This window comes from Neolamprologus brichardi, chromosome 3, assembly GCF_056152115.1.
Source record: "Neolamprologus brichardi isolate AB-2024 chromosome 3, ASM5615211v1, whole genome shotgun sequence".
In the NCBI taxonomy this organism is placed as follows: Eukaryota; Metazoa; Chordata; class Actinopteri; order Cichliformes; family Cichlidae; genus Neolamprologus; species Neolamprologus brichardi.
Window position 1 is genome coordinate 54536159 of NC_142106.1, and position 16959 is coordinate 54553117.

The following is a 16959-nucleotide window of genomic DNA, read 5'->3' on the forward strand; positions in this document are numbered from 1 at the left end:
AGTTCCAACATTGAAATTAACTTCATCATCTCAGCTGAACTGAGCTTCAGAGAAACATTGCGTACTGATGTCTGTGAAGGTTCTCAGTCATCCAGGTCATCGTAGTCAAAGGAGCTTGTAAAGAAAAGCGTCTGGAAATCTTTAAGTTGCTTGAAGACGTTTCACCTCTCATCCGAGAAGCTTCTTCAGTTCTAAGGTCAAATGGTGGGGAGTCCCAGATTTAAATCGCCCGAGCCAAGGTGTGAAACTGGGTGTGGGTCCCAATCAGCCAGGGTTTCGGGTGAGCTCAATGTGAAACCTGGCCCCACCTTATCATGTGAATTCCTGAGGTCAAATGGCCCAGGGTGTGAGTGGGCATTAAGGTGTCTGGGAAGGAATCTCAAAACTGGATTATAGATGGCAGAGAGTTGGTGTCGTAAACCACCGCCTCTGTTCAAAGATGGTCGCTCACAGTGGACATAGATGGCTTCTTTCACTCCTCTTTCAAACCATCTGTCCTCTCTGTCTAAAATGTGAACGTTGGCATCCTCGAAAGAGTGATCTTTGACCTTTATATGCAGATGGACAGCTGAGTCTTGTCCTGTGGAGGTGGCTCTTCTGTGTTGTGCCATGCGCTTGTGAAGTGGCTGTTTGGTCTCTCCAATGTAGAGGTCTGGGCATTCCTCGCTGCACTGTACAGCATACACCACATTGTTAAGTCTGTGTTTTGGAGTTTTGTCTTTCGGGTGAACCAGTTTTGTCTGAGTGTGTTGCTGGGTCTGAAATGCACCGGGATGTCATGCTTGGAGAAAACCCTCCTGAGTTTCTCTGACACACCGGCTACATAGGGGATGACAATGTTGTTGCGTCTGTCCTTCTTATCCTCCCTCGCTGGTGTCTGATCTTCTTTTCTGTTCCTCATTACATACCACTGCATACTGATATTCACTGAGAAGCTTTGCCAGAAAAACAGTTTAAAACATCAAGTTATTGAATCCATGAATCTAAAAATGTGTTTGAGTGAAAGAGTCAGACATGTACAGACTGAACTATCTCTTCAACAATCAGAGTGTTAGAGGAGACTAACATGACACTCTTTAAACTAAACAACACACAGACACACTGAGGAACCACATGAGACTGTAAATCCAGGATAAAGAGGTTCAGTGAATGTGGTGTTGAAGGTGTGGAGGTGGATCAGAGAGTCAGAGGAGACTCTGTAGAAGGACAGAGTGCCAGCAGGACAGTCCACATACACTGCTGCTCTGTTAGAGACAGAGGAGGAGGAGGAGGAGGAGGAGATGGATGTTTCTCTGTTATTGTGCCACACAGAGGAAGAATGATCAGAACAGAAATGACTCCAGGACTGATCATTTCCACCAAACACACACTCATCACTCCATCCTTTCCTTTTGATTCCTCTGTAACTCACTGATATCCAAGCCCTCCTCGTCCACTCAACCTCCCAGTAACAGCGACCAGTCAGACCATCTCTACACAGCAGCTGTTCACAAACATCAAATCTGTCTGGATGATCAGGATATGACTGAACCTCCTCCACATGTGCCACCTTCCTGTTGTTGTCAGACAGTTGGAGCTTTGTGTTCACTGTGTTTGTGTCGATTGTGAGTTGACAGGAATCTGATGGAGAGAACAAACACAATCCAGCTGCAGTTATTGATCCATCATCTGTTCATTGATTGACACTTTGATGATGACTCCTGACATGATGAAGATGGTTGAATGTGTGCTGCTTTGTTTTCATGAATCCCATTAAAAACACACTTACACTTCCTCAGACCTGGTCTCAACCATCGGACTCCAGCAGGCTCCACCCTGAAAGGAGGAGGGGGGTCAGAGCAGCACAGTCAGCATGCACACATGGACATTACATGGCTCTCATACACACACTGTTACACACTGATAAAGGAACAGTCCAACATTTTGACACATAAATGTTTCAACTTCAAAAGAGCAAAACTCATAATCACATCACATTTAATCTCCTTTATTAAGCACGATGTCCAGGGAGCATTGACATGTGCCACAGTCAAGGTTCAACACACTGTGACATTCATGCTGTCAGGGAGTGGCTGCATATTAAATGTAAAGACTGGGAATGGGTACAAAAACTGATTCAGTACAGGTAGAGTGCAGCAGCCAGTGCATCACATATTTTGAGCTAATGCAGCGGTCATCACACCACATACTGCTTTCTATGTAAAGGAGCCTTCATTCTCAGATTAGGGCTGTTTGTGACCATAAAGTCTGTCTCACAAGGGCAGCCACTGGTCCAAGTGAGGATGCCTCCACAGTGGGATGTCTGAGGGTGCAGACATGGGTGAAGTTAGGACCAGGTGCCAGTGGACCTGTGGACCTCTGGAGATAGGAGTTATTGTTTCACTCCACCAAAAGCAGAGAGAAAGATGTTTATTAATAATCCTTCTAATTAATAAATGCTCTGTAGAGCAAATTTGTTGAAGGTAAACAAACAAATGATGGAAACAGCATCAAACAATCACAATGCTGCACTCTTGCAGGAGGAGGTTGTGATTTGATGCATGTGATGAAAATATTTATTTCTTATTCTCCTAACAGGAAAATTATCTTTTATTTGTGTATACTTATACTAACATAAGTGCATTTAAAGGCTCGTCATCTTGATTTATTTATTCCGAAATGATATCAAACAATAATACAGGGAAACCCTGAATTAAATGACACAATTCTTGGTCATTGATGGTTACAGCACGCACGGTCAGTGCTGGCGGCATCCAGTTAGCCCGGGCGGCACCGGCGGGATTGCGAGCACCCGTTAAAAACTAAGTGGTCAAGGACCACTTCTTTATTGTGCTGTTTGAGTGAAGAGTTAGACTCGGGTGGTCCAGTTTGAACATTATTGACAGGTAAACCTTAAGTAAAGCTTCAGGTGCAGACAGGATTCGGACGCGCCTGAGTGGGGTTTCCAGTCAACTCACGGGGATCACTTTTAAATTATTATAGGGCTTAGAAATTTGACCTCTCTCGGTGAGGGTGTTCCCGAAGCGGGTCGATTGACCAGCAAGGTTAGACCTTGGCTTAGAGGCTTTTAAATTTGTCAAAATTGTGTAGGAAAAGTCTTGTACCAGAAGGGTTGGACCCAGGCGTTGGACGCCAGAAAACCCCGTAGGGATCATGTTGTTTGTGTCTATATGTACTTGGGTTGTCTGATTATTGTGTATTGTTGTAAGTGTAAAGTGTGGATTATAAAAGTCGATGATGTTGTCCAGGGTGTGGTGTGTGTGTGTGTGTGAGACGATTTTTTCAGGAAGTTCAGGGAAGTGTGTAAAATGCTGATGAAAGTATTGTGTGAATGATGCTACAAAACTGAGCTGAAAGAATGGTGATATGTGTGGAAAACTGTTGATTGTGCTAAAATAGGTCTGTTAAGCACGTTGAAGATTTTAATGTGAATGTTTGCAAATGCAAAGAGCTTAGTATATTTAAGTGTGTGTGCGCGTACTGAGGGTAAATTCTTTTTAGATCAACACTTAGCCGAGTTACAGAGGCTTTATAGACTGTAAATATAAAATAAGAGTTTGCTTAGGTTATAAAAGCAGATGACAATTCAGTGAGATAAAAAGTGTGTGCGTAGGCAAACTGCAGTGTGTGTGTCTGGCAGGAAGTGAAGCAGGAAACTGTGAGCTTGTGACGTTGCAACATGAAAACAGAGGAATTAGAGACTTGAATGTATTAAGACATAGCAATGAAAATGATATTAATTAAGTGTTTTAGTTACTTTACTTACTCAACCTCAAAACATGAGTACAGCAGCAAAATGATAGATTAACAGAATTGGGATGACAAACAGGCCAGTCTTTGGCTTAAAAATTTGACAGCTTCACCTCTCATTCTGTCCTCATCCTGAGAAGAAGCTTAAAGGACAGTCAATCTCCTGATGAAGACAGAAGACAGACAGAACACCGTGGACTTGAAGAGTTAACAGCAGGCAAAAAGACAGTGCAACTGTCATTGTTACTCAGGTCAAGCTGTCTCAAACTAGAGGGCTGGGAGCTGAGTAGTGACGACAGAGTTTCACAGCTTCCCTCTGAGAGATTACAGACACTCAATCTGAAGAGACAATAATGAGAAAAATAATAATGTTAAACTTTCTGGTCTGAACCTTTGAAAAAACATGATCTAGATAAAATATCATCTCTATAGAGGTTAAATCATGTGGAGGGTTAATTAATCATCAATAATGATCAATTAGTCATCATTAAATAATTTATTGAATGTCATTAATGAATTACAGTTCAAAATACTTAATCAATTATGTATATATTTAATATAAATTAAATATATATATAATTGATTTAATGCCAAGTAATTTCCAGTAAATTAATTTCAAATTTATTGATTTTTAAATATATTTAATTAATCAGTTATTGACACATATAATTAATTATTTAAGAATCTATTTATTTAATTCATTTTGGCCCTTCTAGCCCTGCAGCTGTGCATGTGCTTACATATCCACTGGTACCCAGATAGCAAGGAAACATTGAAACAACGTTGAGTCAATATCAGGCGACGTCATTGAATCAACGTTGAAGTGTGACGTTGACCTAACGTCACTCTTGCACCCTTTTTTAATGTTGAAACAACGTCAGGTTTTGATGTTGAATCAATGTTGAAACCTGACATTGAAACAATGTCAGATTCTGATATTGAAACAATGTTGAGCTATGGTGTTGATTTTCCACCTCTTTCACACAGTTGCTTTTTATTAAAACAGTTAAATCATGACTGGAAATCTACCTTTCTTTATAGGTATTTTAACCAATACTAAACTACTGCATGTTTCCATCAATACTTAAACCACCTAAACACATAATTGTACTTATTCCTCAAATTGGACACCCTTTATAAAACAACAACAACAAATGTCTCACAATGTATCATGTCAATATTAATATCCTAAAATAAGAAAGCATTGCATGTGATGTAACAGAGAAAAAAAATAAACAAAAAAAGGTCAATAGGCATGTTTCGTTTGCTAAATACTTTATTAAAAGACAGTTTCCTATTTACATTTATATGTTTCACAGAAGTTTGTAATTTTTTACTCTGGGATGGGGATGCATGATGTGCGTCGTGCACCACCCATACAATCTGGGGCGTATCGGAGCCATTAGTGCACTGCTTGTGCAAAGACAAACTTGGACATAGAGTTTGCCCCTAACTGCTGCGTCAGGCCATCTAGGACAAAAATACACACACACAAACAAAAAAAGTGAATTAGAGCACATGAATAAGCTCTTGTTAACTGTCTTCAGCGGGGAGAAAGTATGTAAACTCCTAGGCTGATAAACATGAAAGTCACCAGGCGTAAATCTGCAAACTGCTGCATTTAATTCCCAAAGAGCTATGAGCGGAAAAAGTGATAAGTCTTAGCATGGTGTGCCGTGTATCCTTTAAAACAAAATAAACATGGGGTCCTCGGGCTGTACAAACTACAACCCGAGGACTAAACAAGCCAAAGACCAAAGACTCCATCTCCAGATTAACCGGACATGAAAGTCTTGTTATTAAGAAAGACAAAGTAATATAGCAAAAAAACTGTAAAACTTACCACCATATATGCATTTGCAGAGCGCTGTATCTTTAAATGCCATTTTTTGCTTTGTCTGGTCCTTGTTTTTTTTCCCTGCCCAGTTGAGTACCGAGGCCAGCTCGTTTGTAATGGCATAAGCCATTACACGGCGGACTCGCACCTCCAGTGTGGTCCCTCCAATCAAGGCAAAGCGTCTCACCTATAGACACATTTTAAGAGATGGAATTAGCCTGTCTCATGTCTTAAATGTGTATGCAAGTGCTTGTGTGTTTAATCAACAGGCCGTTGTTATGTATTTAAATCACATCTGACAGCTATTACACTTTATAGTTAGAAAGTGTACATAACCTTTATATACTTACCATTGCCTTATTTGCCTCTTATGATTGAAGAGCTGCCTCTGCATTGTTTAGCTCCTCAATGTTGTGCAAGGGCAAATCCAGAGGCAGTACCCCAGCATCTACCGATTCATTGCAGCAGGGATGGCGGATGGCTCTGACCTCCTCACGGAGTTCGTTAACAGCTGTCGTCAGGTCTGACAGCATAGCTAATATCTTTTGTGAGGTCGCATCTGTTTAAAAAAACAATTCCAGAAAGATTAATGGCTTAAGCAGTGAGAGGCGAAAAACTAATAAATAAATAATAAAACGCAGTTTACGTGTGGACAAAAGGTGCAAACGCAAGGTAGGTGAGCGTGCAACATAAAGTTAGGTGAGCGTGCAACGTAGTTTGAATTGAAGCGGGTGCTCTCCAATCATTAAAAGTAACAAAGTCATTGAACACATTTATACAGTTACCTTTACGTTTATCAATCATATATCACAGATTTACAATTTTTTTGTAGTACTATGCTAAAAAGCAACTACAGAGCGAAAGTCTGGGTCAAGCGCCGAGGCGACGGCAAGAACAAAGGAACCCTCGAAGCGTTAAAGCTAGCTTTGTAAGGGAATATAACGGAAAAGTATGAAACGAAAATGTTTTCTTTGTTGACTTTGTTCGCAGTGCAATTTATTTGTTGCTGGATTGTAAGATGAAAGTAGACACAATTTCGGGCTCCCACATTTTGTCCGAAACTTTACATTAACAAGTTTGTTTGTTTTTTACTGTTATTCAAATGCAACCATGGAAATAACGAATAGAACAAAAGTCATTCATTCTTACCTTATATTAATCGTGGTGCAGGCCAGTGCAGTGCATGAACTGATAACTTCTCCGGTCAATTCCGCTGAGAGTAAATCTAATGTCCCGCTCTACTGTACAAGACAATGGTTACCTGAAGGGATGTACCACTGTGAGAGGGGGGGCTATGGAATAGTCCAAGTGGTAGCAGCTTTAATTTCCTGCTCAACCATAAATCAATGGTTTTTCAACGTGATTGTTGTCACCTTGTCAACTATAAATAGATCAACAATCAACGATGACAGAACAACAGTGAATCAATGTTATTTCAATGTCAGTGTCAGGTTTCATCAGTATTTCAATGTTGTTTCAACATTGGTTTTGTGTTGACATTTCAAGCCTGACGATTCTGATGGTTCAGATGGAAAATCAACATCTGTTCAATGTTTCCTTGCTATCTGGGTATGTATCAATATTCTCACAGCAGTGCTGCTGAACATTAAATGACCAGCAGATGTCAGTTCTTCATAATAAGCAGTTAAACGAGGCTTTGTGTGATCTGCCTTTGGGAGAAGCAACTGGCCAGAAACATTGGACATATTCACAGAGCTTTATCACACCATCACTAGACAAGAATGGGATTATTTTAACTAAAAGCAAATAATCAGAAAGTCTTCTGCCTGGTCTTGTACCTCTGTGTTTCTGTAACATGAATAATGAGCTGAAATTCTCCGCACGACACCACCGATCAGCTCGAAGGGCCCTCGAGTTTACCTGCATGCATCCTGTTCACCTGTCAGCTGTTTACCACATGCTGCTTATTCAGGAAACACGCCCACATTACCTGGTGACAGTCACAGTTTAATGTGGGCTGCTGTTTGTCAATATAAAATAATTTCCAAATATAAAATGTATAAAAGGCTCTGGGATTTTGTGTCTATGTTCTGCAATATTGTGTGGGGTGGAGTCGTAGGAAATGATGTAGGCAGAACTTGGGGGTAACACGATGCTACTCGAGAAGGGGAGATTGTTTTCTGTGTTAGTTCTGTTTACCTCGTAAGCTGTGTTCCTGGTTCCTGGTTCCTGCTCCGAGTGTTAAGTTCATGACTGGAAGTAAGTTTCCTTAAATATGTTTATTTTCCGATCCTGATGTTTGCAGCGGCTTCTGTTCTACCGTGTTGGAGCAGCGCATTTTTTTTCACCTCGTGACTAGAGGCATGTGCCACTGTCCGCCGCCATTAAGTAGTAATTTTTTTGGCCACACGATGGCGCCAAAGTCCCTTTGTTCACAGAGTGGATGTTTCGGCTATGTATGACATTCTCACTGTGTTTAATTGTGTCCTTTCTGTGTTTGGAGCAAGAGTTGTAAGATTGGCATAGTTCAAATCATATATGTTGTGCATATTCAGATGGATCTGTTGGTTTATTTCATTTAATTCTTTATGTTTATCTTAGTGAAGCTGTTGCTGTATATATTTATATACTCATGGCAACTTGTTTATTACTACAGACTGCTGACAACACTGAGCATCTAGGTGGCAATAAAACAGCTAGCGGTGACAATCCAGCAAAGTGGAAGCCTCTTATCCTCCTTCCTGTATCCTGACCGATACACCATCTTGTTAGCTGCTGAACCTAAAAGAACTAGCCCACACCAAGTACTCCTCAACATAAAATATAAAATTATTTAGTTCCAATATTGTGCACACAATTTGCAAATGTACCATATTTTACAGACCATAAGGCTCACTGGATTATAAGGCGCATTAACCGAAACAAAAATGTTGCATAAGTCAAACTTTACTCAGCTCATTCTTCTTGCTTCCTCCACTTCCGTACCATTGATTCATTAACGTTTAATTCTCTCATAGCTGCTTTATTCCCATGTTGGGAAGGGCGATGGACACTAAGATAACTACAGAATACTTTATAAGTGAACCTGGTGCTTTAAAAAGGATTTGGGCTATTTGCATTTAAATTAAATAGATTTATTGACAGACATGAATTAAATAAGTAAACTTGTACCTCAGTAATATAGTTCTGCCACTTATCTGCTCTAATGACTGGAAATCTGATATCCAGTCACCAGTACAGCTTACTCACTTACAGTCACTTACTTCACTGTTTTTGCTCCTGAGCAAATCAGTTTGTTTTAGATTAAAGTTGTTTCATAACTGCATAATTTTACTGAAGTTTAATGTGTCAGCGGAGCACATGTGGAACTGAACCATTCGCTTGTCTTAATTATCTGATGTTTATATGTGTTACACGTTTTTAATCTTTAATTTTAAATTGAAACTAACATTTAAAAACATTTGGTACAATGTGGAAAGAGGAAGAGTATTTCCACCAGGAGCAGAAACGTCTGACTCAGCATGACGATGCTGTTGGTGGATACTGAAGAGCTCAGCCTGTCAAGACAGGATTAGGTTATCGTTTTTAAACATGTTTATTCAATTATATTCTGAGGCCAGTTATCTGGTATAATGTTTGGCAGTCTATTAAAATAAAAATAAAATCAGATGTGTGGTCTTTTGGTTGTTTTTTTGTTCAATAAGCAGATGTTGGTGTTTCAGCAATGCAGTAACTTAAGTTTAAAAGGCTTGTTAGAAACTATGAAACACATCATACAGACTTGTGGACATTAGAAGACAACTAATAATCATCATGAATAAGACTAAAGGCAGGAAGGTGTCCTTTATAACTAATAATATTAATAGTGGTTGGCACCTCCACATTTATATCATAGTCTGTCTGCAGCTGAGACAATACAAACTCAAACTGTGGGGAGAAGATTATATCACTTCAGTTTAAATTGACCTGGAAGCGCCACATTTTCACAGACTTCTTTATTTACAGCATTTTTTACGTGCTGTATAGATTATACAGATAGGTCCATAAATATCTGGACAGAGAGAACTTAATTTCTAATTTTGGTTCTGTACATACACTAAAATCAATTTTAAATGAAACAACTCAGATGTGTTTGAAGTGCAGACTTTCAGCTTTAATTCAGGGGGTTGAACAAAGAGATTGTGAGGAACTAAAGCATGTTTAACACAATCCCTTCATTTCAGGGGAAATGTAGAGGAAAAATTAGAAAAATTAAATAACTTAATTAAATTAATTAAATAATAAGATTGTCAGCTGATAACCAGCTTCATGCGACCGCTTATCCTGGTCCCAGTGTTAGGGTCAGTGAATCCAGTTAACAGAAAGATATCCTGGATATACTTGACTGACTTTTTAGACTCAAGATTAATAATCATAATAAAAATTATAGTCTAACATCCAGAAATCTGTACGATGTGTTTCATTATGTCTAACAAGCCTTGTACAGTTAAAGCTAACAGTTACTACATGACTGAAACACCAACATTATCTCTTTTATTAAAACATGCATATTAGGGCTGGTATCGTCACTCATTTCTAGAATCGATTCGATCCACGATTCCATTCAATTTCATTCAATTTGAATCGGGGAAATTTTTGCTTCAGACAGTCAGAAATATTATAATTCAGGTCATGCGTCAGTACATTTCTATATTTTTATATCTATTAAAAGAAATCTGACACTTGCGAGACTTTATCAAAGGTGTGAGCATCACAGCAGATGCCTTTGTGTCAAAGTAGCTGAGGATAAAACAGAAAAACATGAAGGTTTTCCTGGCCTGGGATTTTATACAAATATTCTGCAGTACATCAAAAACGAAAGAAAACCATTAATGAACATATGAACATTACCTGATGCTGCTGACGTGAAGCAAAGTTACAGAGGTTTGATTACAGACACAGCTGAGCGTTTTGCAGTTTTTCATAATTTTAAAAAGTTTAAATTTGTTCAGTATTGAACGGCAGAAACGAGGCTTTGTTTTCAGAAGTAAGTAAAAGGAAAAAACAAACAGTGGCCGACAGGCTGTAAGAACGGTAGACTTGTGCATAACAAGCAAGCGAATGATGCAGAAAACAGATTTTTAGACGGGAAACTGTTCTTGAAGTACAGAGAGAGAGAGAGAGAGAGAGAGAGAGAGAGAGAGAGAGAGAGAGCTGTGCATGAAGTGTGATTTTATCGTGGTGGCAGCAAAACAATCAGAGGGAATTCATGACCATGTTTATGTGAAGCGCAGTTTGGATCTTCTTTTGCTGCTGGTTTACTCAATATTGTTTGGAGAGAGATAAAACGTGCAGCTTCAGAATCAGCGCAAAAAGGGCGTAAACACAAAGCGCGGACCCGCCGAAACATCAGAATCAGCGAGCTGTCGGCTTTCAGCTCGTGTCCGTGCAGTCAGGTGAGAAAGTCACATCTCACTGATTCTGATGCGTCGGCGGCTCCGCGCTTTGTGTTTACGTCTTTGTGCAGAATCCGTGTTCCTGCTCTCATTTACTGTTTTAGCTGTTTGGTGGTTGTTATATATCACGTTATCCAAGCGAGAATCGATTTTAATGGATAAATCGATAATCAAAACCCACCCCTGATGCACATACACGGGTCACACTGCTTATTGAAACCCCCCAAAGATCAGATCTGAATCAGACAGGTTTTTGTTTTTTGTTTTCAAAGTTTAGACTTTGCTTCTATTGGACTTTTTATCAGTAACACGTGCTTACTTTTTGCAGGAACAGTTGAAACTAACATAAATAAATAACTCAAGAGGTGATAGTCAGCAGGGGGTTTACAAGTTGTGTGCCGCGTTGTCGGCGGTATAAGCTCGACCACTTGCAAGGTGAGCTGGCAGACATCACTGAATTCATCAGAGATGATTAGGTTCATTTTGACAAAGTGAGCAGATATTTAACCTCCTAGGACCTGGCGTCCACATATGTGGACATCACATTTTGGGTTGTTTAGACCAAAATACTCAATTTTGCTCTACAAGGGCCTGATATCCACTTACGAGGATGTTATACTGCCACTGTGCTATCGAAATTTTAGACCAATATCCTCATATGTGGCTCTCATTTTTCTCAGAAACAAACATTTGGTAAAAACAAATCTGATAATTCTTTGTTTTTACATTCATCAGGTCCCAATCAGCCCAAATATCAAAGAGAAATTAAAAATGAATGCCACGGAGGAGTTCAGGTCTTAGGAGGTTAAAGATTGTGCCACTACATTCTTGTCTAGAAGATATTAAAGTGTATTTGGTGACACACAAAAAAGGGTGAAGTTTAAGTATAGTTTGGGTCCACACGTGTCCAAACCCTGGTGTGTAGGCCTACCTACTTTTGAGAAATTGTCATGGGACCGGGGTCTGGGTGACCCAGGGCCTGTAAGAAGTTATGGACATGTGTGTTTTTGGTGCTGCTGTCTCCTGTTTCCATGTTTGTTTATCTAGGTGTGTGTGTGTGTGTGTGTCAGCCAGGAGCCTGGCCACACCTGCGGAGGAGAATTACTCACACCTGCAGCTGATCAAGCCTCGTCAGAGGAGCTACTTAGGAGTGTGGTGGAGCTCTCTCCGATGTGGATCATTGCGTAACTTCACGTTAGTCTCTTGGCGAGTTAGTTAAGGTTAGTCTGCCGCATTGTGGTGTTGCTGACGGCTGCCTCTTTGTTCTTCCCCAGGAGGAGTGTGGAGACGAGAGGGCAGCGAGCACGGGGTGCTCAGACACTGAGGAGCGGAGACAAAGAACACTAACACTGGCAAGAGGACATGTCAGAGTCGGGAACGCACTGGGGATTTATTGTTGTTTGGATTATTTTGCATCACTGTAAATAAATGCACTGACCTCATCAAAGAGTCCAGGATTTGGGTCCTCCTTCCCCTCATCATAGTCTGCCACGCAGGCCGTGACAGAAAAGCCCACTAAAAGAACGCCCACCAGACCAAAGCAATGGTTTTGACTTGATCAGCATTAACCCCGCCCCCTGACTTTGATGGGTGAAGCTGACAAATAAAATGTGTTTATGAACAGCGATGCAGGGCCAGGAGTAGCAACGTGAAGTAAATAAATACATCATTAAATAATTCATTAAATGTGTCAGTAAAATAATTAACATAGAAAACAAACCAATAATTGATTAAATATGTAATTAACTAATTTGAATTGTATATAAACAAATAATGAAACATTTTAAATGAAATTAATGTATAATTCATTATTGATATATTTCTTTAATTGATTATGTACATTTTTAAATTAATTACTGAAATAATTAATTCATTAGTGATGTCTTTATTTAATAGAACCATAAAATTATTGCTAGTTCACATAAAATCAATTTAAGGCATCAATATTAAAGGTTAAATTATAATAATGAATACATGCAACTATAACTGATGACATAAAAATGAGGATTTCTTAAGCTAAAGCCAAAGTGCTGACTCATTTTTCATGTTACTCTCAAATGTTTTCCCTAATAACAATAACATAATTACACTTTAGCCACAAGAGGGCAGCAGCATTAATATAAGTCACATGTATATAAAGGTACAGTGATTATATTACAGTGATTTTGACAAAAACAAAGCAGAAGTTGATGGCAGTGTGTTTTTCCATGACAGAATAATTACGCACACCCCACTTTGCAGTTATTTATTTGTAAAATATTTGGAATCATGTATGATTTTCGTTCCACTTCTCACGTGTACACCATTTTGTGTTGGTGTTTCACGTGGAATTCCAATAAAATTGATTCATGTTTGTGGCTGTAATGTGACAAAATGTGGGAAAGTTCAAGGGGGCCGAATACTTTTGCAAGCCACTGTAAGGTTCACTATCAGTAACATCATAGCACCCACCCAGCTGTATAGAAACTCCGTCATGCTAGCTAGTACGCTGTACGAGTTATTGTAACTGACTGTAAAAAGTCAGCACAAGGAAAATAAACTCCACCTAAACTTGGTTTATATCTGACCCAGATAGACTGCAGGTCATAACTTCTTACCTGAAGTTCAGTTCACCTGACACTCGGACCGGCGGCTGCCTCGGGTCTCTGCTCCTCCTGCCTCCCCTTTCCTTCATCCACCTGCTGCCTCTGTGGAAGCTACACCATAGCCACCACCAAACAACTGACTTATTTTTACACATCGACCAGCATCCGGCCAATCCGCCACCTTCCATCCTTTATACCATTACAAAAAAAAAAAAACATCATCAGCCCATTAAAAAATCACCATCGATATGCCCGATGGCCAGTCCAGCTATGGTCGTAACATCAGTTAACCCTTCACCTGCCAGCTGTGACACGCATGCCCAGGGTTGTCGACCCCTGCTCTAAAGCATCTGATTTGGATTCCTGAGATCAAATATATTTTACTTTGGCTTTGTTTTCTTCCCATTTTTGGCTTTAATGTAGTGTTACATCCTGTTTGTTTGCTTCCATCTGTATACATGTCCAGATTCACTGTTATGTTTCTATTCTTACATTGCTGTGTGATCACTGTTCCCTCTGCTAACTGATGTGACCTTTTGTATCTTACACTGATACTTGTCATATTTGTATCTGCACCTAAAAGATAAAAATAAAAAAGTTTTCCATGCTAAAACACAGCTCCACCTCCTGCAGTTCTCCCTCTGAACCACTAGATGTCTCTGTTATCTAAATGAAGACGTACAGCACAGCAACCACAGCAGCGCTCACATCACACGTGTCCTGTTATTATGTATAAAAGCATGAAACAGGTGAGACAGGTGGGATCAATATTAATGTTGTGGAAATATATGAAAAAGCAACAGAAGAGTGAAAACATTTCGTGTTTCTAGAAAGATCTTTCAGCTCATAGCTGCTCACAGACTGTATTTACAAGTGACAAACTGCAACTCTACAGTACATCTACAGTATATATCAAATATATTCTGTATTCAAATCTATTGAGTGATGTTTGAAAGTCTTTCCAGGTGAGTTTGATCCAGGAGGGTCTGAAGCCAGAGTCAGACAGAGACTGTGCAGAGACTGTAGAAGGACAGAGCAGCAGCAGAGCAGTCCAGATACACTGATGATCCTCTGTCAGATCCAGAGGGACACACAGGGATGATGCTGGACTCTACATTGTGTCTGACAGTGGAGCTGTTCTCAGAGCAGTTCACTCTGCAGCACTGACAGTCATCTGCACTTCTTCTCATTCCTCTGTCAGTCACTGCTGGATGAAGCTCTCCTCTCCACCTCCCAGTAACATGGCCCAGTCAGAGCGTCTCTACACACAAGCTGCTGCTGCTTCAACCTCTCTGGATCATCAGGACACAGCTCCTCCTCTCTCAGCACACACACCGCCCTGTTTACCATCATCGCCACCTGCAGAGAGAAGAAGGAAGAGCAGAGGAGATAAACGAGTGTTTCCAGAGACTCTTCATCAGCTGTCAGTCAGTGATGCAGCACATCCAGTATAAAGAGCAGCAGGGACTTCAGTGCTGGGACTGTACTAGGACTCATTGTTGCTTCACTTTTTCTAATCTTTGGATTTTTATTGAAGTTGATGAAAATGTTGTTCCCTCCTAGTTTGAGTTTGGACTTTCATTCATTAGAAGAACCTTGGTGTGTCCACTCTGAGCTCTGTAGGAACCCCAACAACAAGCCCAACAATCCAGATGGACGGTTCCAGCTGTTAACTGGAGGAATTCCATCCAAACATCTGCTCTCACTAAATTCTTCCTCACCTACAGACTGTGTTCTTCACTGCTTTAAACTTGGAAATGAATGCAGTCATTGGTCTGTGTGCTGCTTTGTTCAGACAGCTGATTGGCTGTTGACAGTGTTTGATCAGAGCGTGTCAGCTGTTACTATGGTGACCATAAAGGTGACAAAAAGGCAGAAACAGGAAGTGTTTGTGTCCAATCCTGAAGCCTGTCACCATTCTCCTCTCACAGCTTCACTGAGAAGCTGCAGCTTTACAGGAAACACTGGATCTTTGTTTCATACTGACTGTGTTAAGTACAATACTGCTGACAGCACCACCCACTCACTCCATCACTCTACTTACAGCAGAGTCTCCAGTCTGTAGTCTGGACTCTGCTGAAGATCAGACAGCTGCTTCACATCTGGATCCTTCAGGTTGTTTCCTCTCAGCTCCAGCTGTCTCAGATGGGAGGGGTTGGACTTCAGTGCTGCTGCCAGATAATCACAGCTGATCTCTGACAAACCACAGAGACTCAATCTGTATAAAGAATGAAAGATGTAAGTTTATTAGACAAAGTGTGAGCTTGAAATCATTCAGTGTTTCATCATCTGTTCAGAGCTGAAGAAGGTTCAGAATGTAGAAGTTTAGAAAATGGAAACTCCAAACAGCTGAAGCCAACAGGAAGCAGCTTCAAACAGGAAACTGTGCAGAGTTTCAGACTATATGTCCTGATGCAGCCAGTTGGATTTTGGAGATTTGAATCTCTGTTCTGTGACTAAGTCCTTGAATCATTTCTTCCAGTTGTTTCAACAAGACAGACTAAGTATTGGACATGTGTTGTGGCTCCATTAGGGGAGCTTCTAAATGTGATGTGATGGCCCCTCTGGGTCTGTCAGGTCACAGGACTGAAGAGAGCTCAAACTGGGCACACAGTTGTTCCAGTCTGGACCAAAGACTCTATACTGGGACTGAGGGACTGCTTTGACTGCACCCACTGGGACTTTTTAAAGGCTCATGTTCTCACTTAGATCATTGATTTCTACTTACATTTCTTTCTGGGAAAAATGGGGATTACTTTGAAAACAGGAAGCATTTTCCCCAATAAGCAGCCCTGGATTAGTAAATCACTCCAACATGTTCTCAGGCAGAAGAAGCTGTCTTGTTATGAGGGAGAGAAGAAAAAGATTGAGGCACAGAAACTTGTTGAAAGAGAGATAAAGCAGCTAAAATCAGGTGTAAAAGTAAAGCAGAGGATGAGCTGAATAAAGGACACTCAAGGCTGGCTTGGAAAGGAATGAAGTCCATGGTGGGGATGCAGAACAAGGAGCAAAGATGAATGTGATGCTGAATCAGCAGAAGACTTGGACTCATTTGATTCCAGTTTTGATATCATTGATTTCAATGAAGAGCTTTGTGATTGTAGCAAAGGGCTGGTAGCTCTGAGAGTCCCACTGATGAGGTGTTTGTGTGGAAATCTCTTAGTGGGATCAAAGAGAGAAAAAGCCCTGGTCCTGATGCTGTGGGAGGGAAATGTTTGAAGTGTGCTGTGAGGAACTGACTGGGAGATTTTCACAAATTTTCCACACCTCCGGATACTGGTACCCATTCCCTACTCATAGATGGCCTGAAATCCCCCAGTTAGCAGTTTGGTAGATAGCTATGACATGCTAATCCCATCCAGCAGCTGTATTCTACCTTTAAGCTGATCCC

At 40.4% G+C, this 16959-nt stretch overlaps 1 protein-coding gene across 1 annotated transcript in view; it reads right to left on the minus strand.

Moving 5' to 3' along the window:
* Positions 1-1081: 1081 nt before the first annotated feature.
* The window catches only part of LOC148105865 (protein NLRC3-like), a 232103-nt gene continuing 216225 nt past the window's right edge, over positions 1082-16959 (minus strand). Inside the window, exons 7-8 of the mRNA XM_087838911.1 lie at positions 1769-1815; positions 1082-1620 (exon numbers count right to left, since the gene is read on the minus strand). Coding sequence (XP_087695037.1) covers positions 1082-1620; positions 1769-1815 — 586 coding nt within the window. The remainder of the gene's footprint in view (positions 1621-1768; positions 1816-16959) is intronic.